The sequence below is a fragment of the Drosophila pseudoobscura genome, chromosome X (genome assembly GCF_009870125.1).
Source record: "Drosophila pseudoobscura strain MV-25-SWS-2005 chromosome X, UCI_Dpse_MV25, whole genome shotgun sequence".
Lineage (NCBI taxonomy): Eukaryota > Metazoa > Arthropoda > Insecta > Diptera > Drosophilidae > Drosophila > Drosophila pseudoobscura.
The window spans coordinates 14,177,214-14,204,459 of record NC_046683.1 but is presented as its reverse complement, the minus strand read 5'-3'; the positions used below and the strand labels follow the sequence as shown (position 1 = coordinate 14,204,459).

General features: G+C 47.4%; 1 protein-coding gene across 12 annotated transcripts in view; it reads left to right on the top strand.

Moving 5' to 3' along the window:
• Nucleotides 1-27,246, top strand: part of sdt (MAGUK p55 family member stardust) — a 67,032-nt gene that overhangs the window by 31,251 nt on the left and 8,535 nt on the right. For 2 of the 12 annotated variants that reach the window (XM_033381699.1, XM_033381710.1), the window contains exons 6-11: nucleotides 1,440-2,684; nucleotides 3,217-3,470; nucleotides 18,815-19,065; nucleotides 19,135-19,226; nucleotides 19,630-20,964; nucleotides 23,068-23,346. In XM_033381699.1, the coding sequence (XP_033237590.1) occupies nucleotides 1,440-2,684; nucleotides 3,217-3,470; nucleotides 18,815-19,065; nucleotides 19,135-19,226; nucleotides 19,630-20,964; nucleotides 23,068-23,346 (3,456 nt within the window). Of the gene's footprint in view, nucleotides 1-1,439; nucleotides 2,685-3,216; nucleotides 3,471-9,741; nucleotides 9,983-11,137; nucleotides 11,308-18,814; nucleotides 19,066-19,134; nucleotides 19,227-19,629; nucleotides 20,965-23,067; nucleotides 23,347-26,118; nucleotides 26,270-27,246 lie in introns of those variants that run through there. The other 10 variants (XM_033381700.1, XM_033381705.1, XM_033381703.1 and 7 more) reach the window with 10 other exon arrangements.

The following is a 27,246-nucleotide window of genomic DNA, read 5'->3' as shown; positions in this document are numbered from 1 at the left end:
ATGTGCACGAAGCGTTAAGGATTCTGTGCGGGAGATGGAATGGCATCCCTACCCCATCAGACCATCACATATATAAAATATGTATATCTTTATCCCCCACACTCCCCTCCATTATACTGCAGCCCCATCTCTCCCTCTCTCTACCTTTTTGTCTCTCTCTGGGTGTCTTCTTTTCACGTAATTGCATCAAAATAAAAGAAAAAGCCGAAAATTGTTCTTCACTTGACACTGATCTGGCTTTGGGCGCTCTCCCCCACGGCAACTCGCATTTCCCCCCTCCATTTCAATGGAGACTCAGTGGGGTGGGGAGCGGCTCTATGGCACACAAGGTTAAGGCCAAATTGGATTGATTACACCTTCGATTATGGCTCAGAAGAGTTAATTGGACCGAGCGAGGTTTGACAGAAACTGGAAAGCTGGGATGGAATGGGATGGGATTGGGCGTGTACTCGCACTCGTGCAAGGGGGAAGGACGAGTACTCATCCAAAAACCACCAAAAAGGTGCGGCAACAGCAACAAGCAAACGCAGCCAACATTTTGTCTGCCTTTTGTTGGAGCAAACAAGCAACAACCCACGCAAAGGCCCCGAATTCCCCAGACAGAGACACACGCCCACGCATTGGTGTATATTTAATCCTATTCGCTTATGCACATCCGTTACAGGGGGCTTCACGTTAATTATTTCTTGTTCTTACATCCGATCCTATACAGTATATAAATATATTCTTGATCCGCATTAAGAGACTAGTCGATATAGCCGCCTAGATCTCACAGACTATCAAGCTAGAGCAACCAAATTTGGTATTCAGACAGCTCTGATATCACACTGTTCCAGGAGGAACAAATAAAATTGCGCTACACCGTTTAAGTGCTTATTCATTCTCTCTCTCAAGAGAGAGGGATTATCGGGTATAAGTATAGGGTCGCAGCCCCTACCTACGACTCGCACCTTTCCCACTCGTTATTGCTGGTCTCACGATCTTCAAAATGAAGTGTAGTGGAATACGACCAACTAGCACCAATAGAGCAACGAGTAGCAGTGAATAGAAAAGAGTAGCAACGAGTACCAACGAGTACCAACGAGTACCAACGAGTACCAACGAGTACCAACGAGTACCAACGAGTACCAGCGAGTACCAACGAGTAGTAACGAGTAGCACTGATTGTAAGTTGTACAGTGATGAAAATATACATTTTTGTTGGCAGTTTATTTTCAAATGGGATAATGGAATGCTGGGTAGAATAAGTTTTGTTTATAAGACAATTTTGCTGCTTTCTGATCGAACCTATCAATTGCAATAGCAATGCATTTTTCAGTGATTATTTTAGTATTATAAACTGCTAGTAAATCTACATCTGTGTATATTCTTCTATCCCTGCTCTGGGGATTCTTTTTCCCCCTCTGTGTCCTTGCCGAAAACAATCAATCATGCAACAGCTGCAGCAAAGTGGAAAGAGCGGGACAACGACAAGCCAGAAGCCGCAGGATCTCAGTTTCCTGAACGACTCGACGCCCATCTATGTGACGTCCTTCACCAGCAACCAGATCACGTGCTGCAGCTCCACCATGACAACGGCCACGGCGGGCGGCCCCATCTCCGCCCCAATGCTGGCACCCACCACAGCGACCTGCACGATGCCCACGCCCGCCGTCGAGCAGCAGGCGGCCAGCCAGGGGGCCTCCGCACTGGTAAGTGCCGCTGTGGCAGCGGCCACCGCCGCCGATCGCAATGCCAACAGTACCACCGCAGCGGCCCTCAAGCAGCAGAGGCAGAAGCAGCTTCCGAGCTCCGCGTGCAACACCGCCACAGCGATCAGCGCCGTCGCGACAAGCAGCTCGACCAGCAGCGCCACCGGACAGATCTACCAGGCGAGCCAGGCCCAGCAGCAGCAGCTGCAGCAGCTCCAGCAGCAGCTGGCGGCGGCCGCCGCTGCGGGGAAGCCCCTCCAGGCCAAGTCCCTGCTCGCGACCAGCCTCCAGCATCTGGCCGAGGAGGTGGACAACGAGGACCTCGACGACGACGACGACGACGTGGACGGGGCCAACTATTGCGGCATCACCTACATCTCGTACAACAACAAGCATGCCCAGCTGCCAACGACGACGCTGCCGGCCAGCACGACGCTCCCGGCGGCGGCGGCCACCCTCGCCACCACGGCGGCAATCCACCAGCAGCGGCAGCAGCAGACCCACGCCCAGACCCACAACCGCCCTGCCCCACTGCAGCTGTGTGCCAGCGATGTCCAGTTCGTGGATGCCGGCACCTCGACGTCGCCCCTGCTGGCCGCCACCAGTATTGTGACGGCAGCGGACATCGCCTTGCCGCCGAGCGGCGGCCATCTCCACGGCACAACGACGCCCAAGACCGAGTACTCGACGGCCATTTCCAGCGGACAGTTGCAGCAGGCCTTTGCCGAGCTGCAGTTGCAGTACTCCACCAATAACAACACCTCACAGCAGCACCAGCAGCACCAGCAGCAGCAGCCACAGACACAGACACAGACACATTTCCATCAGCAACATTTAATTTTAAGCAACAACAATAATAGCAATAATTCCATCGCATCCAGCGGCATCACGACAGCAGCGGCCACAGCGGCAACGGCGGCAGCCACAGCGGCATCCGTGATGAAGAATTGTGATCTACTGATAGCCAACAATCTGTATCCACCGAGACGAGAGGTGAATTACTCCTTTTGTTTGGATTTTTGGATTCTTCATTTTCATTTTTAGAATCTGTTTTGTTCTAGGATATGTTTTCTCTTTGATTTTAATATTTAAAAACATACAAAGATTTAACATAGTTTTGTTGGCGGGGGGTGTGGCGTTTCGTTTGCGTTTGATTTCATTTGACATTAATTTGGAACTTTTCATCAGATCTGTGGAGCTGTCAAACTCTGTAATTGGTTTACTCTTGATTTCTCGATTTTCCGGTTTGCTTTTTCATCTGTGGGGGCGGGGCGGGGCGGGGAGTTGTATGACAGTTGCCACAAGAATTTGCGCAACTTGCACCCTGATTGATGACAGTTGAAGACCGTTGAACTGGTTTTCGTTATTTTGCACTCAATTATTTGATGAGCGACGGGGCTACCGGGGCACACACGCATTTCTTTTTGTTCTTTTCTATTTGTTCTTTTTGTTTGATAATATTTGATCATTGCTGTTGCATTTCAAAGACTTACTAAATACGTGCATCCTCTTTTTGCCCAAACAGTTACTAGATGACGTCATTGTTCATCAATCCAGCGATGTCCATGCATACAACACCAATGTAGCGACAGCCAACAGCAGCAACAATCGATCCCAGCAGCAGCAGCAGCAATTGCTGAGTGCCGCCTACGAGCAGCAGCAGCAACAACTCTTGCAACAGCAGCAGCAGCAGCTGCAACACAGTCCCACAAGTAGCATATCAATAGGAAGAACAGAACTTTTATTGGGTGATCAGAGTCTGCGGCAGGACTCCAGCAGGTGAGTGCTCTTACAGTTCTACGACCACTGTGTCCGTCCGCGCGATGTAAACTGTAGCCTAATCGGCAGGCGCAGCCCCGTCACAATGCTTACAAAACTGTTTGGAATGTGGGGGAATGGGATGCGTGGCCTGTATCCGAAGGATTCCGAAGGATGAAAAAATGCTAGATAGGGACATCAAGACCATGAAGATGCAATAGCAGACACGGGGTCCTGTATCTACACCGCACCTGCCAAAAAGATATTTAAACCTTTTCATAAAGTGTTTTAAGAAGCGCTTATGGCCAGAGCTTCCACAGCATTTGACGGGGATTTCTGTTCAGTTATGATCCTTTCTGTTCTGTTTGCAGATTCATTTGTTGAAATATGTGAATGTTGAATGAATGCGAATGTGAGTGGTGTATGTGAATGTGACTGTGGCAGAGAGTGTTTGTATTTTATGAAGCATTTATTACCGCTTTGGTTGCCTGCTGGTCCCCTGCTGCTGCTCCTTCATCCTGTTCAATGGCTCTCGAATCCTCCGGCTCTGGCTCTGGCTCTGGCTCTAGCTCTCCTTTCGGTCCTCTCCCATCCTGTGTCCTGCTGCTGGTTTTGGCTGGTCTGGAATTTTGCACGCTTCGGAAATACCTGGTAGCGTGGCAGCATGTGGGTTGCTGCATGGCTGAGTGGGTGTTTGGGTGTGTATACTCACGGTTGTTTTTATGACTGCTTATTTATTCACTCGCTTCGCTCTGTTCGCTGGGTTTTCCACCTGGCTGGCTCAGGAGAGTGCCCAGGGCTCAGAGCCCACAGCCCAGAGAGGTTATGGCTCCTGGGTCTGGGTCTCGGTCTGCTCCTCCTCATCCTCATCCTCATCCTCATCCTAGTGCCGCGTTTTGCGTTCCGCCTCTGGCCATCGTTGACGTTTTTCACACATATTTCCCAGACTTTTTGCTCTCTCCCGGTCTCTCGCTCTTTTGTGGCAGGTGCGTCCTTCGTGGCATCGCAAATGAACCTGTTGTGATTTCGCCCGCGGGCAGCAGCCATCAGCAGCAAAAACTATACACAGGGCCCACCTGCCTGCCACTGCGGAGAGGTGAGCAGAGGAGACCACCCTGCCCCTTGTTGGGGCACGTGCGCCATCATTTTATGCTCATTATTAATTAACGAGTTATTTTCCTCGCCCGGTGATGAATATTTATACATTTTTAATCGATTTGCGCCCTCGTAAAAGTTGGACAGCGACTGCATTCTGCACAGTTTGTAAGCCATTACAGTGATCGAAGAGGGAATAATTATTTATCATTTATCCGAGGAATATTGCAGAGACTGTCTTGACTAGAGGGGGAAAGCGAAAGAGAAAGTTGGGATTTATGCCCTGGAGACCATGTGCCGTGGCGTTTTGATCCCATTTTGGATATGTTTATGTATGTTGCATGTCTGCCTGTCTCCACTCGTATCGCACATGTGTGCGCTTCTAATGCTGGTGCAAACTTTTGGCGGTCAGTGTTTTGCGGCTGGCCATCAGTGACGGGCTGCCGTCTCGTGTCCGTCACTCGCTTTTCGAGTAACAATTTCGGAAATCTGCTGACTAATCAGTTGCACATAGAATCCGGACAGCCAGCAAATGATGTTCTGTTCCCCTGTGGATGATGATGATGATGATGATGACACTTGATACGGCTTTGGTCGGAGCGGTGGGGAAGGGAAGTCGCACTCGAGTTCGAATGTGCATTATCCAGAAGTTGTTGTTGGCTGCGCTGCTTATTTGGACCTGCGGGGGGTACCTGTCCAAACTGTTTGCTGCCTGTTGCATGGCCTACGCTTAACCCTCTTGTTGCAATATTCGTGCCACTGCTCTCGGGGCACTCGTCACGAGCAATTGACATTGACAGCGGATGACATTTCTCTCTGCCTTTCTGTCTGTGCCTCTGTTTCGGGAATTGTGCAGTCCCAGAAGTTGAACAAAAAATGAGAAAGTCGATTGTATTTGATGGTCCACACACGCCGTAGCAGCAGCACTGCCCCAGTGGTTTTCAAACTGCAAATATCCATTTCCGTTGTTGCTGATAAAACTGTGGCCTCCCTGTCAATAGGTTGAGCTGATGTCAAGCGATGCGCACTCCACCGATGTGCATCTGTATGTATCTTTCGTGTCGACAATAATTGACGACAGCACTGGTCGTCAGCAATGGAATGTCTGTCTTGCCATCAGATTCCTTCCCATCGAGAAAAGTTAAAAAAAGAAGAACCGTTCCACTCGGCCGCATGATGCTTTACGAATTTCCCATAAGCGAATGGACTCACGAGCAGATGCCATTCGCCACGAAACATACGAGCTTATTGACTATTAAATCCAGTCACTGGTGAACGTTTGAACGCTGGAACATATACTGGATACTGTGGATACTCTTACATGTGTATCCCTGTAAAAAATTAATCTATTTGTGGTTCCTCAACTGTGGAGTCTTTTATTTCCTGTGAAAAGTAGAGAGCTGTAGAGAATGATCTTTGGCCTGCCCCAACGACAGTGCTGCACATACTGCGGCTCTCAAACTGCGGACTTGCCATCTTTGGCATGCCAGCCATGTAGCCCTGTATCTGTAGCCATATTGCGGGATGGCCTGGACGGGGCCTGGCCGCGGCTCTGACACTGCGGTCTCCCCCGGCCCCGGCCCCAGCCACGTCCACGTCCACGTCCATGGTACGATTGGTACGCGAGGCACGCGCAGGCGCAGCATTTCTGTTGATTTTTTGTTGAGGTCTTGTTGGGGTAGGACTTGGTCTTGTGGCAGATTAGAGAAGAGGAGTAAAGAGAAGAGAGGTATGTGGCAGAAGCAAAGCCCAAGAATCAGAAGCAGAAACAGAAACAGAGACACACACAGACAATGGATGGAAGTGATGGTCAGGTCAGTGTTTCCCATGGGGCCATGAGAAATCAATTAAAGGTGCCGCCTGCTTCGGCATCTTAAGCCCTTTTTCCTCTCCTTCTCTCTCCCTTTCTATCTCTCTCTCTCTGCCTATAATCTGGCTAGCCAAAAATGTAATTAAATCATTAATTTCCTGTCGTTAGGACCACAGAGTTGCCAGAGCACCATTAACGAAAAGTAGACACATGGCCGAAAGGCCAGCTCTCCCTCACTCGCTCTCCCCAGAGATGTGTGTGCTCTCTAGAGCAGAAAAGAGAGTGGGTGAGAGAGGGAACGAATGGTGGGACAGTTTGAGTGTAGAAGAGAGAGAGAATCAACAGACGAGCAAACGAGCAGAGGCAGAGGACCCGCAAGTTATTTTGAAAGCACAAAACTAAAGAAAAAACAACAAAACACAACAATCAAGCGCACGGCATTCCGACTGAAAAAATACCCACTACCTGGGTATATCCTATATAAGGCATTGGGAGGAAAACCAAATGAGAGTTCTACAGGAAAAGTACACATCTCTTTAGGGTTGAAAATAGTGAATATAGTGTATAGTACCTGAATACCCTGCAAATATAGCATTTGAATCAATATAGATAGAACTATGATATGTATGATCTTTCGTTTGTTTGAGCATTTTGCGGGACTTTTTTGATATTTCTAGGTAGTCGATATGCTTTCATTTATGTTTTTCATTTAAAATATAATAAGCAAAATATTTATTCGGAAAAGATATCACAAGGGGCTGGCATGCAGTAAGGTATAATATCATATCATATAAAATCAATCAAAATAAGTCACAACAGAATGTTTTAGATATCAAAGTTTTCTATATATCTTTTGAAATATCGGTTTATATCGAATGGATCATAAAAAAAACTCTTTTATCTCGTTTCGTTCTGCCTTCTCTACTGAGCATACCCTTGTGCTCTTTGTGATGTTTGGAGGGTATCAAAAGTTGGAAGAATATAAAATGAAATCATACTCGCACACTCACCCTCACATGGATATATGGAGAGGAGTGTGTGGGTGTAACTTGAGATAAATCCGTTATAATAATTCTGAGCAACTCTGGGATTGTGGAACGGAGCGACGGCCCCTCCTTCATAGGGGTCGGCTAAGGGGGGGCCAAAGGCAAACGACGACCCAAATGATGCCCCACAGGCTCTCGCACACACACACATACAAAGGAGGCAGAGCTCAAGTGAGCCTCAACTCAAGTGTACGTGTGTGTGTGTGCCTCAATGTTGATTGTATCTTGTATCTTTGGAGGATGCTTCTCTGTGCTTTGGGTCTCTTCTTTTCCTTCTTTCCGTTGTCCCCCACTCTCCACCTCGCTCTCAAACACAATGAGAGCTTACCTTTGTGCGGGCTTTGTTTTGCTTTTCCCTCTCTCTCTCTCTTTCTCTCTCTGATACACACACTGTCTTCTCTATTTTATTTGTTGTCTGCCTGTGTTCTCTGCTCTGCCTTTTGCCACAGGTATGGCGATGGATCCTCTGTGCACAGAAGGAAAACAGGGAAAGAACAAAATAGAGGGGGATACGACTGCAAAAGAACAACGGTAATCAAAAAGGGAGGCCCATGAGAAGTCACAGGAGCAACAGGAGCCGAGAGTAGGGCACGATACCCGCAGTTTTGGCCATGATCTCTGTGATGATCTGTAAACCATGGCTAGGAATGCTACCTGCTTCACACCCACGTAACGATCTCTCTTCCTTTCTTTCGCTCTCTCTCTCTCTCTCTCTCTGTTTGTTCCTGTGCGACCGAGGTGTGTTTTGTATAAGGTGTGGCACTGCCTCTTCTCTCGCTCTCTCGTATCATTCGGTTTGTATCATGAGAGCATTCTGTTTGGAATATATCACCTTGTTTAAATGCACCCTGGCATGGAGCTGCGCGCAGTCTCAGTCCCAGTCGCAGCTTCTCTTCTCCTGCCTTTGGGGCACGTCTTGGTTGTGCAGGCAGTGGCCGGAGCTGTGGCTGTGGCGGGGACTGGGGCAGGGACAGGGGCACACACATCGCTGGCTGTTGAGTCACGAATACACACACCTGGAGGCAGGGGCCCTGCCTTTTGTTCTTTTGTATGCCACAATAGGCTTAACCAGATACCTGAACATACCTCTACATCTCTGCTTGTATGTATGGATGCATGTGCATATGTATGTATGTGTGTGTTTGTGTATACATATTTGTACCTGCTGCTCGCTCAATTGCTTTTACCTTAATTCTGCTCCGCTACTGCTGCTGTTGCTGCTGCACTGCACCGCGTCTTGGACTGCAGCCTGGTCTTGGGATACCCTTTCTGGGGAGAGAGGAAAACGACACTGAAACGAAAAGAGAGAACTCATTAGATCGACCCTTCCTTCCTTGATCAACGTATCGTTGGCAGTAAAATGTGTTTTAGCAAACTGATTTTTCACACCATTTGCTGTTCTGGGCCGAGCCTAAAATTCTTTGAAGAGAACTCCAAATATAACCTGTAGATTATTCCCAGAATTCCCGAAATGCAAATGAAGTTAGTTCTTCGGTGTCCGTGAATCTCTGCACTTCCATTACTGTACTTACTTCTGTATATTTCCTTTTATTCTTGCAAAACAAGTAATAAATTGGATTGGATTCTATTCTGAATTTATTTTTGGGCATACAGATAGCTCCCAATCATTATCAGGGTATGGTCTCCATCTAAAGTATTCCAGAATTTTCCCTTTCACTCATTTCTGTTTCCTGTAAATCTACAAGGTACCTCTGTACCCGCTATATCTTGAAAACTGTTCATGGATAGATCTTTAGAGTATCCCCAAGTCGTGGTACGTTCTCCCACTAGAGTTCTTCTCTATTTCGACTAATTCTGTTTTGCCTTTGTCTTCTTCTCCTGTTTCTTTTCTGCCTGGCAGTTGTTGTTTTTGGCTTTGCTATTCCTATTCCTATTCCTATTCCTACGGTCCCTTTCCTTTGTCGCCTCCTCCTCATCCTTCCAGCGACTGTTTGCACACGCACACACACTTGAATAAGCATATTCGCAATTTGCTCTGCTCTCATATGCTCTCATGCGCAATACATATGTATGTATGTATGTACGGGGTTCGTACATACATATATCCTTGAGGCGATTGAGCGCGCTGCACTTGCGCTGCTTGGCCGGACGACAGGTAAAAGAGAGAGATAGAGAGAGGGCGAAGACCCAAGGCGCTCTCCAAACACACACACGTCAAGCTCTGCCGCCCGCTCTCGCTTGCTCTTCCACTGGTCATCCATGCACTCACTATCACCTATCCCTATCCCACTCTTGTTTGCTCTCTGTGGCCGCTCTCTTTTGGCCTGAACGACGACGACGACAACAGCAACAGCAGTGGCAGCGGCGCGGCGGCGGTGTTTTTGCTGTTTTTATTTTCCAGCTCGGCTTTCAGTGTGTTTTTTTTTATTTTTGTGCTCAGTCTTGGCTGAGACTTTGTTCGTGTGTGGAGGGTAAAAACGCGTGCTACCATACCAAAGTGCAACCACAATTACAGCGGCAGCAACAGCAACGGCAACAGAAAATAACAACAGAAATAACAGTAATGTGGCGACAAATAGTGGAATATTGAACATGCAACTGCAATTTGCCGTTAGAGAGCGGTACGATCGATGCGACCCCCCCATCGCCCCTCTCTCTCTCTCTCTCTCTCTCCCTCCGTCTCTTTGATTGCAACACCAGCAGCAGCAGCAGCAACAGCAACAACCACAGTTAGAACTCATTAAATTGCAATTAACAGAGAGAAAGAGTAAGAGAAAGAACTATGTATGAAGAAGAGGAAGCTACAGCGGCAGCGGCAGCCGTAGATAGGGCACAAACAAAAACAAAAACAAACAAGAAACGGTGCAACGCTGCTATCAGCGTTGCCAGATCGAATGCAGATGTACAATGTACTTCTGCTGCAAAAGTGAAAGAAAACAAGTGTGTGTTTGCTCGTCTGTGTGTGTGAGTGTGTGTGTGCTCGTGTGGACATGCAACGGGCAACTACTGTAATGGCTACACTGTACAAAAGTGGACATCAAAGATCGAAGAAATCATTTCAAAAATATCGTCTGCAACACACACATTCCGAATAATTGATAATCCTAGATGATCAGCTTTCTAAAAATCAATGACTTTCATGTACATCCTATCCTTAAAGGCATACAATTCCCTTGAAATTGTGAATGTTACAAATAATACGAGTAATCTATTACTGTGTGAATATCAAGACCCCTTTGTGGTGTTCCTTTCGTTTTGTGTTAAAGTCAATTTCCTTAGTTAAATGCATTGAGCCATAATTACTACAGATTCTCCATGGCTTGGACGGACCATAATTTCATTCTGAAGAGAAAAGAGAATGTGCATTTGGAATTGTTTGTGATATTTAATGAAAATTGTGACATCAAAATCATTTGATAGAGGATTTACATTGAATTAAATTTTTTTTTTACCGTGTATTGCTGCAGCTGTTTCATCGGTTGTTGTTGCTGTGGCTACTGTGGCACGCAAAATTTCCATTCGAAAGTGTTTTTTGTTGTTGTTTAAAAATGCCCAAAGTCTGAGACAGAGAAAGAGAGAGAGAGAGAGAGGCAGAGATCGAATTCGCTTTGCAGTTGCCATGGCGCAGGCGTGTCAGTGCCTGTGCCAGTGAACCCCCCCTCCCCCCTCCCGTTCATTTCTGCTGTTGTTTTTTGTTGCCTAATAAATTTATTAAATTTTTAACAAATGTTTAATTTTTGTTTTGTGCATTTGTGTGCGTGTGCGTGTGTCTGAAGGCTGAAATGTGTGAACTCAAAAGGAAAAGCCTAAAGAACAGCTTTCAAAGTGTATAAAAAGCAAAGGAGTGACAGAGAGACAGAGAGTAAGAGAGAGAGAGAGCGAAAGAATAAAAAGAGTGCCTAAAGAGAACCAAAGGATTACCGGAAATGCGCATCCTAAAGCAATGGTGAGTGTTGGATAGTGCTGGAACGCCATTTCATTGGAATACGAATTTCAAAGAAAATCTATGGCACCACAATCTCCCAAAAATTCATGCATACATACATACATTTATAGTCCTCAAATGGGAGAGATAATTGGCAGAAAGATTACAGTAAAATCTGTGCAGGACGAACAGGGACTGAATTTACGATGATCGAATCAATGCTACGACTAGCATATGGCATATCCCATTCACCAAGATCAAGATTGCTTTATCCTATCGTACATTTGTATTCTGTGATAATATCTTCAGGAAGTGCTGTTTCCCTGTATCTTTTTCGAAAAACTTGATCAATCTATCCATAGAATGTGTCCGCTTGGGCAGCTTTCACTGTGTAACCCCCCCACACACACAGACACTGACAGAGACAATATAATATAATCGTATTTCGTATGCAAAACATGACACAATTCGTGGTCTCAGGCACAGCCCTAGCCCAAAGTGCAGTCATACATAATTCACTCGAAAAGTATCTGCACGAACATAACGATTTCCTATAATCTATACGAAACAAAGCGATACGATCTCCATAATTACATAATCGCTTTCGTGCACATTTATTGGCGAAATTGCAAGAGACAGAGAGACAGAGAGAGAGAGAGAGAGAAAACACTCTTCTACTTGCTAAAACTAAAATTTCTCCACTGGTTAAAGTTTCTTACCTGGCAACAGGTGAGGAGGAGAATCCTCAGATACCACTGCCACCACTACCACCTGGCGTTTCCCGCCACTCCCCCTCCGAGGCACAACGAGACTGGAGACTGGCGAAGAAAAGGCGCCAAGGGAAAAGTCTTGGCATTCCTTTGTGGTTAGAGGAAAAGCAGAGTGTGGATGTGGATTGGAATGGAATGAGAGATGGTGTTGACCAGAGACCACAACGAAGAAAATCTGCAAAACTGCAAAACCCCCCACCCCACAAAAACCGAAGCTTATTTGCAGGAAAATTTAATGTGAGAGGCGGACCCCGAAGAGACCTATGATAGATGTACATACGAATAGAGCGGGATTGATAGATGGAGGCTAGAACTAGCAATAGATAGGGGTTTGTGGAGCCAAGAAATATATCATAGACTCACTCAAATTCCAAAACTGTGTCTGTACCAGACTCAGATACCCTATGGATCTACGGGGTCTTTGTGGAGATCCGTAGCATTGACTGGAACGGGTCGAAAGACCTAAACATCTTCCTGCTTTCCCTGAGCCTTTGCGAGGACATGGGCCGCGGATGGCGCCTGCCCAGCGCCGGCCGAATCAGCCGCCAGGATCTTCAGCAGTTCGAGCTTCATCTACAAGGGGGAGATGAAGGCGGATTCCACTCGTAATACAGCAGGGTGTGATTGTGCGATTGAGAGCACAGCAGAGAAAAGAGAGCTACGCTGCTACTGCCCTTCTATCCTTAAACTACAACTAATGTTCCCTGTGAACCCTGTTGACAGTGAACACCGCTCTGCACTGTTCTGCAGTCTGTTAAAGCCAGATTTAATGTGCTAAAAAGTCTCATAATAAAATTAATGGTTTCAATGGGTGGGGCAATTACACAGCGGATGCATTTATTGTACATTAATCTCGGATACTTTAAACTTTCAGCAACTTCAATGCATAAAAATATTGTATTTTAAATCACACATCATTCGGTTAACCCCACCATCGTCTCCTGCGACGGAGCTCCTTTTTACGCATTCATTGGCTCGTGTGCACAGGAATAAGTAAGGCTCTAAGCTAGGGAAAGCCCTATTTCCGTGGAAACTGACTATGCTGGTGTTGAAAAACATTTTCCAACAGTGCACATCATTGGATTGGATTGGTATTTCAAAGGATATACTCGTATAGTCGATTGAGCTACTGCATATTTCCTTTGACAATAATTGCTAGTCTGACTCTGCTGAAAGCGGATCGATATAGGCAACCAAAGTCTCCTGAAATGTATCTTAACAATTCGCAACTGTTTTCATCAGTCAGAAATCAGCGACCGGCCCATGTCCTTACAGTCTTTGATTGTGATAATTCTAGGGAATCCAGGATGGAATACAGCGCACTGCTGTGATACTTTGGAAATACTCAGTCGATAGACTCAAGGACTCAAGCAATTATATTTCTATTAATAAATAAGTTTCTCTGAAAAACAGACTTGATTCAATTCAAGCAAGAATTCAACGCTTCATGGTCAAATAAATGTCCACTTCCAAGAATTTTGAAATCTCCTCGATTTATCACGGCGATCAAATCGCTTAAATTCCCGGAATCTAAGCGATTCATTTCATTCATTCATGATGAAAAAGTCATGCCAATTGTGCTCCATCGATTTCATTGCATCTCCGTCTGACAAGCACCCGCAGGACTCAAGTTATGTTTCTTTTTCTGCCCGAACCTCTTATAATATTTGCCCAGATTTCCGCATTTTGCTTCGACTTGAAGCAGTCCTGGTACTGCCTTGAATGCCTCCTGAACAACGTTGGTTAGAAGGACACCTTAAAAGAACATATCATGAACTGGGCGGGAATATAAAGCAATAATGCGACACGAAACAATCCAGTTCAATATAAGTTAACAAAACTTTCAACTAGACCACCGAATATAAACATGGATATCCATTCTATGTGCGAGTATACTTGCAACACAATCAATAGAACAATCGACAGCCGGCAAACCGGCAATCAATTAAGTTTCATTTCAATTGCAAAATGGGAAATGGGAAAAATGAATTCAACTGTACTTTAATTGGAACGCCCCCCACATTATTCCAAGCCCAGGGACGACCAAGGACGAATGAGCAAGGACCACCACCAATACCACCAAGACCACACCCACGCCCCCTGTGAACAGTGGCTATTACAACTTTTGGGATACCCCTCTAATTGGATTTATTTCGGTATCTATCCAAAAAGGTATTCGCACTGTGATAGTGGTTTGTCTATAGATGGTGCAAGATTAAGGATCCATAACCTTACAATTCTCGATGCCTTTGCTGAAGAAAGTGTTGCCAATGTGTCCGTTCGCTTATGGGAAAGTTGGCGGCTCTCTAAGCAGTATTCAGACGACTCCATAACGAGGCAAAAGTCAAAATTGTAATGAAAATTCCAGGTGCAATTCGTAAGATGAACAAATGAATGGGTGGATGAAGGGGTGGATGGGTGGATGGGTGTATGGGGGGGTTGCCTGGTTACTGTTGTGATTGCATTCACGATGGTGGTGCACATCCTGCCGACCAGAACCCACCGTTTGCTGCCCTGTTAGGTTCTCCCCTTGTGTTTAGGTTTTAATTAATTCTCAACAAATGTTCCCCGCCGCTGGCTCCAGCGTCAGCCTCCAACCCCCCGCTGTTTGCTTATGAATTTCACTTGGGCTTGAGCTTGAGTTTCCCAGGGAAAACTTTACCCGTCGCCACACACACAGATGCCAGATTCTCCTGGCCTTCTCGAGAGAGCGAGAGAATCTACCGAGGGACGAGAGAAGGTCTGAGAAGGGACTCGAGTGCGAGTGCAATTGAGCGGCAATCGAAGATGCAATTGCAAATTGCAAAATTACCCAAAGTGGGCGGGTGAATGTTGATGCACTCTCGCAGAGTGCAGAAGGGGTGGGGGTGGGGAGGGATGGGTATAGCGGGGCAGTGTGGCACGAGGGGCACATTACTTTGTCTTGCCTTTCGGTTTTCATGGCAATTAAGCCCCAGGAACAAGGGCGGGGAGGGTATGGCCTCCGAGGCATGCCGATAACAGGTATCCAATGCATACAGGTAATCCATAGGAATTCCAATGAAGAGGAGGCTTTACCTCTCTCCCCCTCTCTCTCATCGTGTCTTTCTTTGGATTTTCGCAAATTTTCCGTCGCTTTTCTCTCGTTTTTGGGTTTCATGGATGGCTTATCCCTACCACAATGCATGATCAGCTTTGAACTCGATTTCTGCTGTGGACCTGGGGTTCTATGGCTTACCTGCTGCTGCTCCCAAAGGGCAGGAATGAATCGGATTTTCCAGTTCCAATTATACTTCCATTTTGAACATGCATTACTGGTGGATTCCCATCGGTAATCAGTGTGGCAGGGCAACCGCAGTACCAGTCCACAATTAGTTTGGAATCGAGTTTGGTTCTCCTCTGTCCGTCACACCCACAAATTCTGGTCTACCTGCTGCTGCTGCCGCTGCTGATGCTTCATCGGCAAGTGTGGAGTGGCCGTGTGGCAGAGTGGGGTCCCAGATCCCAGATCCCAGGGCGGGAGTGACTCATGCTCATGCCACCACCAATACTCGTTGCCACAATGAGAACAACTTCCGCCTGTGGCAGGGCCAGAGAACAGAAACAGTACAGAAAATAAGCCTCTTCCGGTCCACACCCTCGACAGCGGACTGCTATCAGGTGCAAGTGTGGCAGCCACTTGTTGCAGTCGCAAGCTCTCAAGCATGAACTCTGCCACAACAACAAAAATGCTGATCATCCGACAAGGGGACTGTGGGTGAAAGCGGGATGGCTTATCAGTCGCTACCCCAGTCCCTGCCACGGCTCATGCCTCCACTTCTCTTCTCTTTCGCTCTCCGCTCGATGGCCAGAAACAATTAACTTGTCGCATGTTGCTGTCGTGCCACATCGGGGCAGCGGCCACAATGCAGAATGTGTGTCGCTGTTCTGGTCATTTGCTGATATGACAAGAGACATATGCAATCACACAGATACACAGATGCACAGATACAGATACAGATACACAAAAGATAGAGAGAGACAGAGACACACAGAGATACAGATACAGATACAGCGATGGAAATGCAAAATACATATAATGGCTTCCCCGTGTATCCGTGTGTCCTGCATTTATCTCTTATTTATATCTTTCCGTACCTCTGCTGCTGCCTCTGCCTCTGCCTCCGCCGCCTTTCCTCTCTGTCATACACTGCGCGAAAAAAAACCCACTGAAAGCACAATGAAAGACACCCATGATGGTAGAGGGCCACCTTTCCAGATGGAACTGGTTACGCTAGTGATGACACTTTTGATTTATATGCCACCTATCGATATCTTTCCGGCCGCTTGCTTATGGGAAATTTGTACAGCAGTTCCTTCGTTCCTTCGTTCCTTTTTGAGTGAAGTGTTGCATTTTCTTGAAGCTGGAGATCCGGAAAGTGACTTCTTTGTTTGCTTCAGTGTAGCAATGGAATGGTCTCGTCATCATGCATACATATTGTATGTACATACTCTTTCCCGGATCCTTCCGCGGGTGTTGTGTGGCTGCCTAATGCCAGAGCCATCATCGATGTGGAAGCGTTTCGGGTCGTGTCGTGTAGGGTAGGGTCTGGCCATTGCCCACTTGACGACTGACAGCTGTGGCAATTGTTGTGCTTTTTCCGTGTGCCGTGCCGTGCCGTGCCGTGCCATACCGTGCTCTCTGCTGTCTGCTCTCCGGCCTGCCCATCCCAATGGGTTATTGATGATCCCCGGGCTAGCGGATAGTGGGCCAGCGGGATTAGTGGGTCGTCTTGCTGTCCGAGAGAGAGAGAGAGAGAGAGGACGAGAGGACGAGAGGAGATTGCCTGCCATGGCACAGATACCCCGTACAGCCAACCATGTATTTGTCCATTAGCCGGACATCAATCATGATAATTGCCTTCTGCTGCTGCCTGCCCGGCTGCCTGGCTGCCTGGCTGCGAGATTTGCGTTTGCCGAGGTGATTGTCAGCCAGCTGCCGGCTTCGAAGCTACATAATTGAAATGTCCACAGCAATGAGCACCAGCACAGCAATGAGTACCGCCGTCTCCTTTATTCATTAATTCCAATGATCCACTAACGGGTTCATTCGATTGCTAAATGAATGCTAAAACTCACCTTTTAACACCAAATACCCTACAAATGGCAATTCAGGAAGAAACAGGAATGCATTGTACATTTTTCCATTTGTTTCCCACCACGATCGATTATTTTCGCTATCGACATGGCGATCGGCATCACAGCAGCAACCACCTTTCTTTGTCATAAACGTTTTGAAGGACAATTCCAGGACGACTGTCCTGCATGCTCCACAGAGTCCCAGGCTAAACATTCTGAAAAGATTTTATTTGTTTTCAAGAACCAGTGGAAACCGTTGGGTGCTTTTTTATCGATTTAATAGACTTTATCGATTTCATTATTCTTCAATTATCGAAAAATATCGTTTTACCGATTTGTTTCATCTTTTTCCTCTACGTCTTGTTAAGCTTCTTTCTGCTTTCCTTTTCCTGTCCTTCTTGCTGTGTTCTCTCGTTTTTGTCGTTGTTGTTGCAAGTTGCTGTTGTTGCAAGACCTCGGGGTAGGTGCAGCAAGGTCTGTTCTTGATGTCAGAGCCAAAGGCATTTTAATTCGTTTATGGTTCCTCCACTGTCCCCTCTCACGCTCATATTCCCCCCTCGCTTTCGCCCTCCCCGCTTCTCTAACGCCTTGCCGTTGGCTGCTGGTGTTACGCAAATTGAATTGTCTCGCCCGTTGTCTCGCTGGATGCCCCATGCCCCATGCCCCAAGCCTTGTCTTGGCCATATATATAGTTCTGCCTTCATTCCGCCAGAAATCGGTTTTTAATGCATTCCCTCATCGATTGAATGGCAATAGAAGGGATGGCATTCTATAAATAGAATTAAGAAAATGGAACACTAGGGGGTGGGAACAGGAACAGGAACCGGAACAGGACATTTCTTTACTGGACAGAGGATGTCGGAGGCGGTGATGAAGATGAAAATGGAGACGTCTCTCTCCAGTGAATGACGTTCATCAAGAGCCAGTGCGTGGGCGGAATCAGTACTTTGTGGGTGGGTGGTTTGTGTGTGTGTCCTGCACTTGTCAGGATATAACAGACCCAGTTGCAGGAATAACTTTTGTCGTGCAACGTGTTGCAGCACATTACTAATGGTTCAAGGGACAAGCTCAGGCCCAGGACCCACCATCAAATCCACTTTTGCAATTAGCCCCCAGGCTTTCTTCTTCGCTTTAGAAAAACTCCATAATCCAAAAGTCGAACAAATTAAGGCGCAAATTGCCTTTTCACGAAAATGAAAAGCGGTCAGAGGGCGAATGCTAAGGGTAAGGGTAAGGAAGGGTGAGGGTAAAAAAAACCTCAAAACTTTGACAAAAGCTGGAAGGGGTCCAACCCCTTCTCATAATTGAAAACTTTTTGAAATACCAAGGACCACCTCTTGCAGCCCCCACTCCGCATCCCATTGTCGGTCTTTTATCTTTTTTCAACAGCCACACAGTGCAGCTCAAACTGTGGAGTATGTGCTAAGAACCTGCGTCTGTGTTTGAGAGTCTGTCGAATGCTGCGGAAAGCAGAGATAGGGATCCCCTATGGGAAATCGAGAAGCACAAATCGTAGCTTTTGCCGTGACTGTATCCCCCCAGGGGAGGGGGGAGAAGGTGGTGGGCCACGAGCCCTCGTTCCTGTTTGATTTGATTTTCCCTCGCATTTTTCTTCACTAATGCAATTCCCTTTGCTCATTTCCATCAATTCCCTCGAATAGGAACCGCCGGCGCTCCGGCTCAAGCATAGTTGTCCTGGACGGTGATGATCTGAAGCCATGTCTCCCGGATGATTATATAAGTGGACAGCATCATCATTTGCAACAACAACAGCAGCACCAACAGCATCCACACCAGCAGCAGCAGCAACAGCAACAGCAACAGCAGCAGCAGCACTATCGCACGCATTCGAGCGACATAAGAGAGATTGACCAGGAAATGCTGACCATGCTGTCCGTGAATCAAGATAACGGTTAGTATATATACGAATACTTATGTTTATTTTCGCTATCTTTATTTGTGGATCTCTTTGATAATGTAGGACCACATCGTGAGATGGCCGTCGATTGTCCGGACACGTTCATAGCGCGCAACAAGACGCCACCCAGATATCCGCCACCCCGTCCACCGCAGGTAAGCAACAGAAACCACCATCCACCGAAGGCCAACCAAAAAACCCACCCACCAACCAACACTAACAACAGCACCACTAAATAACCACTAAGCCACTCGTATTGTTGAGAATAACCAACATAATGTAAGGTAGAACCACCCGCCCCCCCCGGACCCAGTAGTAGAACCTCCCCGGCCCCCCAATACAGCCCAAAAGAAGATGTTCGTCACTAAACCAAAATAACAACAATCTAAATAACAACAACCACTCCTCGCTTCATTCCACACTCACTCACATTCACATGTCATGCATTCTCTTTTCAAAACAACAACAACATCAACAACAAACCTGCACCACCATCCAACAACATGCACCACTAAAACCACACATACCCACACAAAACACTCATGCATACACACACAGAAACACAAAACCACCAAGAAAAACACCAACACCACCACCACCAAGAACACCACCACCACCACCATATCGACATTCCATAATGATGATCATGCTAACAAACTGTTAATTGTTGCATATCATTCTTCACATCGACATGAACAACAACAACAACAACAACCACAACCACAACAACAACATAAACACCATCATCAACACACATCAACAATTGTTGCAACCATCGATGATGATGTTGCCACACAAAATCTGTACAATCAAAAACAACAAAATAAATTGGAACAAATCGAAAACTATGAAAATTGCCTACAATCGGAACAACAACCACCACAACCACAACAACAGACAGCGGGGGCAGTTGCAGCAACAACAACAACAACAGCCACAAACACAACCACACAAGTGGCAGAACAGCAGACGCCATGCAACAATAAAATGCAACAAAAGACAACGAGCAACAGCAGCAACAACAACAGCGGTAGCGGTAGCGGTAACGGCAGCAGCAACATGACAGATGACTTCCTCTGCGTGGTGGATGGCGGCCTCTATCGCAGCCAGGACTCTGGCTCGCCCACGTCGACAGGCACCTTCGACGAGGTCCTGAGCAAGCATACCCTGGACTCCTTCGGCAGCATTGCCTACCGCCACTTGCACCAGCAGCAGCCGCAGCAACAGCAGCAGCAACAGCAAGCGACGAGTAACGGCAACAGCAATAGCAGCGGATGTGGCAGTGGAACCACTGCCACGCCCAGCAAGGGGCAAACGCCTGTGGACGATCAGACCTTGGCCAGCAGCAACACGTGCCACACAAGCAACACAAGCAACAGCAATTCGCTGAACAGCAGCAACAGCTCCATGCACACCAGCAACAGCAGCACCAGTCACATTGCAAGTGCCGCCTCCTCCTCGCTGACGGCCCCCACCAGCATTAGCAATAGCAACAGCAGCAGCGGGGACAGCAACGGGAGCAGCTCGACCGTGCCCGATGACCTAAGCCTTGCCCCACCCGGCTATGAGCCAGTGGTGGCACTGCTGCCGCCCCTGCCACCGATGACCAAGCACCGGGAGCTGCCCGTCGATGTGCCTGACAGCTTCATTGAGATCGTGAAGACGCCGCCGCGATATCCGCCGCCGGCACATCTCTCCTCGCGCGGATCGCTGCTCTCCAATGGCAGTGCCTCCACGGCCCAGACCACGCTCTCCTCGCTGCCTCCTGCCCCTGTTGCCGCTGTGGGGCCTGCCACTGCCGCTGTCGCTGCCACTGCAACTGCAACTGCTGCTGGCGGTGGCGGTGGGAGTGTCAGTGGCATAGGCGGCGATGCGAAGCGGGTGTCTGATGAGGTATACCACATTGTATTTGTACTTTGAATTGAATCTTTCTGCCTAGAGCTTGTCACCCCGCTCTAACTTCCTCTCTATCTGTATCTCTCTCTATCTTTCTCTCTGTATCTGTATCTGTATCTGTGTCCTCTGTTTCCCTGTGTCTCATTTTCTCTCCAAGTTTCTCTCTGTCGTAGTTTCTCTTTGATACCTATGTATATGTTAATGTAAGTGTGTAGAATATTGTGTGTCGCTGTTAATGACGTTAATTTAGCCACGATCCCATCTGTGTCCCGGATCTGTGCGCCATATCCTCTGTGACCCAGGAACCCTGTCAGAACCGAAAAAGTATTGGTGTATACCATGTGTGCCATCATTTCAAATCGATTGTTAATCGAAATATATCGATTATATATCGAAGCAAGTATTTTTCAAGAGTAGATAGATAATACCCTGTTTTTTGACTAATTAGCGTTGCCCCACCATCGCATCAACCACCACGCATTAAGCAGGTCGGACATTGTCCCACAGTTGACCCCGAGGCGGCATGTGGCATGTGCTGTGTGGCACACACCGTACCCAACCCCTTCGAAATCGGTTGGCCTAATTCGTGGCATTAGAGCCGCAGCACTGGCCTCGTTAGCAGCGGCCTAATCTAAACATAACCAGAAGAGGACCAGGACCACCCCCCTGTACAGCCACCCTCTTACGCCCAGCAGCGGGCGGCTGGGGCTCGGCTCCCTCCCGCCGGGCCGCTGGGCCGCTGTGCTCTGTCCCTCTGCTTATTTTTAATCATTTGCAGCTCTCTCGTTCTTTGGCTCTCTCGCTCTCCCCTGAGCACTCTCTGAGCTCTTTCAGGCGATGAAAAATAAATGCCATTTATATGAAATTGCTCTCGATTAATTTTCCAATGGCTGCAGAACAAAAGCGGAACAGAGACAGACGCACAGAGAGAGATGGAGAGAATGAGAGAGAGAGAAAAAAAAGGAAAAACGCTTTTCCTTTCACTCTTGCTTTAACAGTATTTCTATCTCTAGTCTGTTGCTGTTGCTGTTGCTCTTACAGTTCTTCCCCCCTTTACAAATCTTTTCTTTTATTCATGGCTTTGGCAGCACAGCTGACAGACAGACACACGGACAGACGGACACACGGACAGACGGACAGACAATGCACTGAATGAAAGGAATCAAGAGAGTAATTGCATTTATTTTCCAAGTGTATTCCATCAACTCCCCGACCCGAGTCTCTTCCTCCATGCTTTAAAGCTCTTTGAGCCAAGCAAATGACACCCTCAAAACTTTATGACCAATGTGGGAAGAAGTTTAGATTGTCTCTCCCTTTCGAGGCTTCTGCCCAGCAATGGTTCCCATGGCAGCTATACGATATGCCCCCGAGTGGTTCGAGGATGGGCAAGGGACACCCATCCCATCCATGGAATGTTCGGTCGGAAAAGAACAGAACACAAGGATCTTAGATATCCGGCAAGGGACCAGCGATGGTTCCCATGGCACCCACTCACTTGATTTGCGAAAGGATTATGCTGGGAATTATTCAAGGCCGTCTGCCGCCTGTCGTCTACTGTCTGCCGTCTTTAAGGCTTTCATAATTTATTTCTCAATTTAAATGCCACTCGTACCTCGGCTCCATTAGCAGGACATTTATTGTTTTTGCATTCTCGGCCATTCTCCTTTGCACATTTCGCTGGTGCGGCGTCTGGCTGGCGTCGGTTTTCGATGAATACATTTTGGGGCAATTGCAGCAAGGACGTACCCCTTATGGTCCAAGGATGTCCCCAAGCATCAGGTGCAGCCACCTATCCAAGGGCTCCCAGAGGGTAACTCCTTGAAAAAGAATCGCAATATAACCCGGGGAGCTCTGCAATGGGTTTTTCGTTTCCCATGTCTCCCGTGTCTCCTGTCTGTCATTCATCTTGCGGAGGAACGGGGGCGGGGCTTGCACCTAACACAGAACACACAAAATCCATTAAAAAATTAATTTTAAAAATCATCAGTCACACACAGAAACATACAACTACACACACACACATACACACAAACTGAAACATACAGACATGCATAGATATGTTCAGGAAAAACTGATGTGAAAAATCGCGTTTTCCCACAGCTCAATGGCAATGTCAAGCCCGTGCCACCGCCCCGAGATCATCTACGGGTGGAGAAGGATGGCCGGCTGGTCAACTGTTCGCCCGCCCCCCAACTGCCGGATCGTCGGGCAGCGGGCAACGGCAACGGCAGCAGTGGCAGCCACAGTCAACAACACCACCTGCAGCAGTTGCACCACCAACAGCAGCAGCAGCATCTGCACCACCAGCAGCAGCAGCAGCAGATCGCCCAGATTGTGGAGCCCACGCTGGAGCAGCTGGACAGCATCAAGAAGTACCAGGTGAGTGGAGCTCTGAATATCCCATTAGCTGTCCGTCCCACTGTTGAAGAATTTTTAGCAGCGCCTGGGGGTAGGCTATGGAAATTGTCAACTGTCAAGACACTCTACCAGTGAATGTAAAACTGTCGATACCTTTAACACCCACGGGGCAGCAGCCAAAGTCATAGGGTTATTTCCATAAAAGGGTTCTGAAACATGAGCATGTGTTCCATATTCCACGAGTATATTGAAATCACCTTTTCCACTGCTTTGGTGGCTTTTAAGTGGAAATAGTTTGATGGTTCGACCCTTGAAAAGAATGTCTTAAACGAAGTATCCCGAAAGAGGTTGTTATCGGTCTAAGCATCCTAGAAGTATCCTAGAATCCTGTGTGGGGATCATCTGTGCTGTGATCTACTGTACCTCCACAATGTCACTCTCAAACTGTTGGGCAGGCAGGTCAGTCTTTCCATTTTTACCATTTGTGGTTTTGTGGGCCCCGTTTGCTGCCTTGTTGAAATGCATAACATGTAGCCATTACCTTCCCATACGCCAACTACTCTCTCCACCGTCCACTGTTCACTGTCCCCCAGGCACCCCCTACCCTTTCGACTGACCAAAGAACAAACTGTTTTTTTTTGTTGTTTCTGCTTTCTGTGTGTGTTTGGGGCAACACTTCCGGTTCGTTTGCTGTTCTTCTCTTCTTTTGTTTGTTCTTTGTTGCCCAGTTTTATGGACATTGACCACGACAGCCACGTGCAGTGGCTCTCAAACTTTAAGCTGTACTTTAACAGAGAGCAGGGTGTGGCGGGATTTGGCTGGCATCGGGAATTCTGATTTGCCGCGACCCCTGCACCTGGGCCCCCATTGCATTTAACTAGTAAAACTAATAAAAAAAAAAATAAACTTTTACCGCGCCACAAGAATATACCAACAAACGGCGGGCCGTGGCATGCTGGATTGTAATGCCAGAGCGGGCAGTGGAAAGGGGGGATGGTAGAAGCGCGTAACTGTTTATACGGAATTACGGCTTAAAGGCATGGGGCAGGGGAGCAGGGGGCGGCGTGAAAAAAAGTTGCCCAACAACTTTTTCCTTTGGGAAAAGCAGTGGGTGGAGCGGGCTGGAAGGGGGGAATGTATGTGTATTCAGAGGGGTATATAGGAGGGTAATGTGTGTGTGGGGGGTGGGGGGGTTCTGCTGTCCAAAGCGGAAGAAAGGGAAATTATAATGCTGTTAAAAAGTAAAACATTTTGCATTCATTTGGCTGCCTGCAAGGCATGTGGCGGTGGGCGGCGCAACACAGCGGTGGGTGCTGCAACAGGGGGGTGTTATGCGTGGCGGGGCGGGGCGGGGCGGGATGGGGCAAAAAGTTGTTGAATGCAATGATTAATTATGCAACTTTTTAATCGAATTGTCTCATTCCGCCTGCGGACATCTCTCTGAAAAATGACACCCTCTTATTTTTGGCCCTTATTCTGCGTGTGTGTAGGCGTGGCAGTGCCAAAGATAAATGCATGTAATTAATTGAAAACCGAAAGGGAACACAGGGTAAAACAATTTCACAGAAAGTTGAGAGAGATGGGCGAGTAAAAGGATTTTGGATGGATGGATGTCACACATTGGCTTTGTATGGACTTCATTGCGATTAGTCTGAAGATGCGATGAACAGAATCGATGATTATCGATAGATCGCGTTCTATTCGGTTGCAAGTGAATGCTGGATGCAATTGATATTAATTATGATAAGCCCTTCTCCCTTCTGTTTGCCCTTTCAGTCGTGGTAATTATCAATGGATATTTGTGGAATGTGCCATGGCAAGCATCCTTATCGCTGTCCGTTATCGCTATCGCCTTCGTATCGGAGCATACACCCATACCAGTGTACATACACCAGAGGCAGAGCGCACCTACGAAACGATTTTGTTTGTCATTTTTCACCTGTTTGCTTTTGATTTTATTTGCTTGCCTTTGTTGAGAGGCGGCTTTTGTTGCTACTGACTGTTCTTCCTCCCTCAGCCCCCGCGCCGCTGCGCTGCGGCACGCCCCGACTTTTCCTCTACCCACCCTCGCGGTTGCGTGCTCAAAAGTTCGAAAATTAGACAAACATTTCATTTTTTGCGCGTTTGTGGAGAGCGAAATGTGAGCAAGACACCGACCCACCCACACACGGATACATTCCCCAACACGGACACAGAGATACACAGATACAGATGCAGCCAAAAGCAGAGTGCGTTTTAAGCCGGCTTACACTGTCGCCCCTCACCGTTCCTACCGCTCCTACCGTTACCCCAACTCCCTCCTCACACACGCTCTCACACGCCGATTGATAGCTGTTCCACTCTCGCTCTTTCCCTCTCTCACTCTTTCACACACCTGCTATGCTCTGCTCTGCTCTGTTCTGCTCTGCTCTGCTCTGCTCCGCTCTCTCCTCTGCTGCTGCTCTCTCTTGCCCTGGCTAAGTACTGGCTAAACGAAGCAGCGGCTGCTCTGCACCGAAAATCAATACCATTTGAATATGCATGAATCTTTGTGATTCAATACCCAAGGCTATCGATGTATGAACGGAATTAAACGAAAGCCTTTTACCCGAACCTCAATGGGGGAAGAATAAGTCCGACTTCAAGTGAATGTATTCCATAAAGGAATGAAGTGTGATAAATGTATGTTCGAGTATGAGTGCTTCTTGGTGTGAGGCCTCGTTTGGCCAGTGCTTAAAGTTGAAGCTCTGTCTGTCGCCTTGTCGCTTCCGTCGGGGCTGGGCTCTGCTGCCGTCGGTGCTGTCGCCCGCCTGTCGCTCTGCTGCCATGCCGCGCCGTGCCGTGTGTGGCGGTCGTTTGTTATGATTTCGCAGTCGAGTTTTTAGCTGTTCGGCGATCGGCCGCAGAAATATATTCTTTTCCCCCCATTTCCAACATCGTTTCGGGCCAAGTGCGTTACCAAGAAGTAAAATTCGAACCAAATTAAGTCGCGATAAGATAAAGATTCATACATATCGTATTTTTGGGGTGGCAGTGTGCCTCCGTAAATTGGGAATCGCTTTTGGATTGGATCTTTAATCACGGATCAAGGATTTCATTCTGTTCAGCTGCAGTTTGAAAGCCACTGTGCCAGCCACCTTGCTATTTTTTTGTTTGTGGTTTTTGTGTTGATGGCGCAATCCGTGTGCGTGTGCAACCCGTGCAGTGCAAATAAGGCGTGGCTTGATAGCCCATACTCGTAAAAGCCAAAAAATTCTCACTTTTGCCAAAGCACGTACCACACCAAAGGCACTCCAAAACAACTGAAAAACAACAACCGAACCAAAACGACAGCAATTCAACAATTCAACAATTCAACGGTTTATGCGCCAAAAAAAAAAAGGCCAAACAAAAAACAAGGCGTGTCTGTTGCAGTTGCAGCCATAACGGAACGATGCTCGCGTAACCAAAGCCAACGGGAATGGGACTCGTACTCGTACAAAATCACTCGACAAAAGTGGAGAAAACAATTTTCGACACACAACAAACGAGCGACGATAACGGTGAATTAACAATGTGGTCGAACAGAAAAGCTGTCGAGCCGACAGGACACCAAAGTGTGCCCAAATTTCCATAAAAGTGCTGCCACAATGGCAAAAAGTGTGCCCAAGGGAAGACCCCAAGTGAGACAAATACTCAAACAGGAGATCAGAATTTCATTGGGCAGCAATAGGGAATTAAATTGAATGTTTTTGTAGACCGTATTTTATCGGAACAGAACAGCACCGCATTGGACTTTGCTCTGACGCACTGCTTTTATAAGTCCAGAGTCTAGAACAAAGAGCAGCCCCACAAATTATAATATCCGAATGAATGATAAACAGTTGAGGTGAACTCTTTATTTTTTTTTGTTTTTTGGTTTTTTTTATCACCTTCTCCTCCTCCCCCGTGCCCTACTCCCTT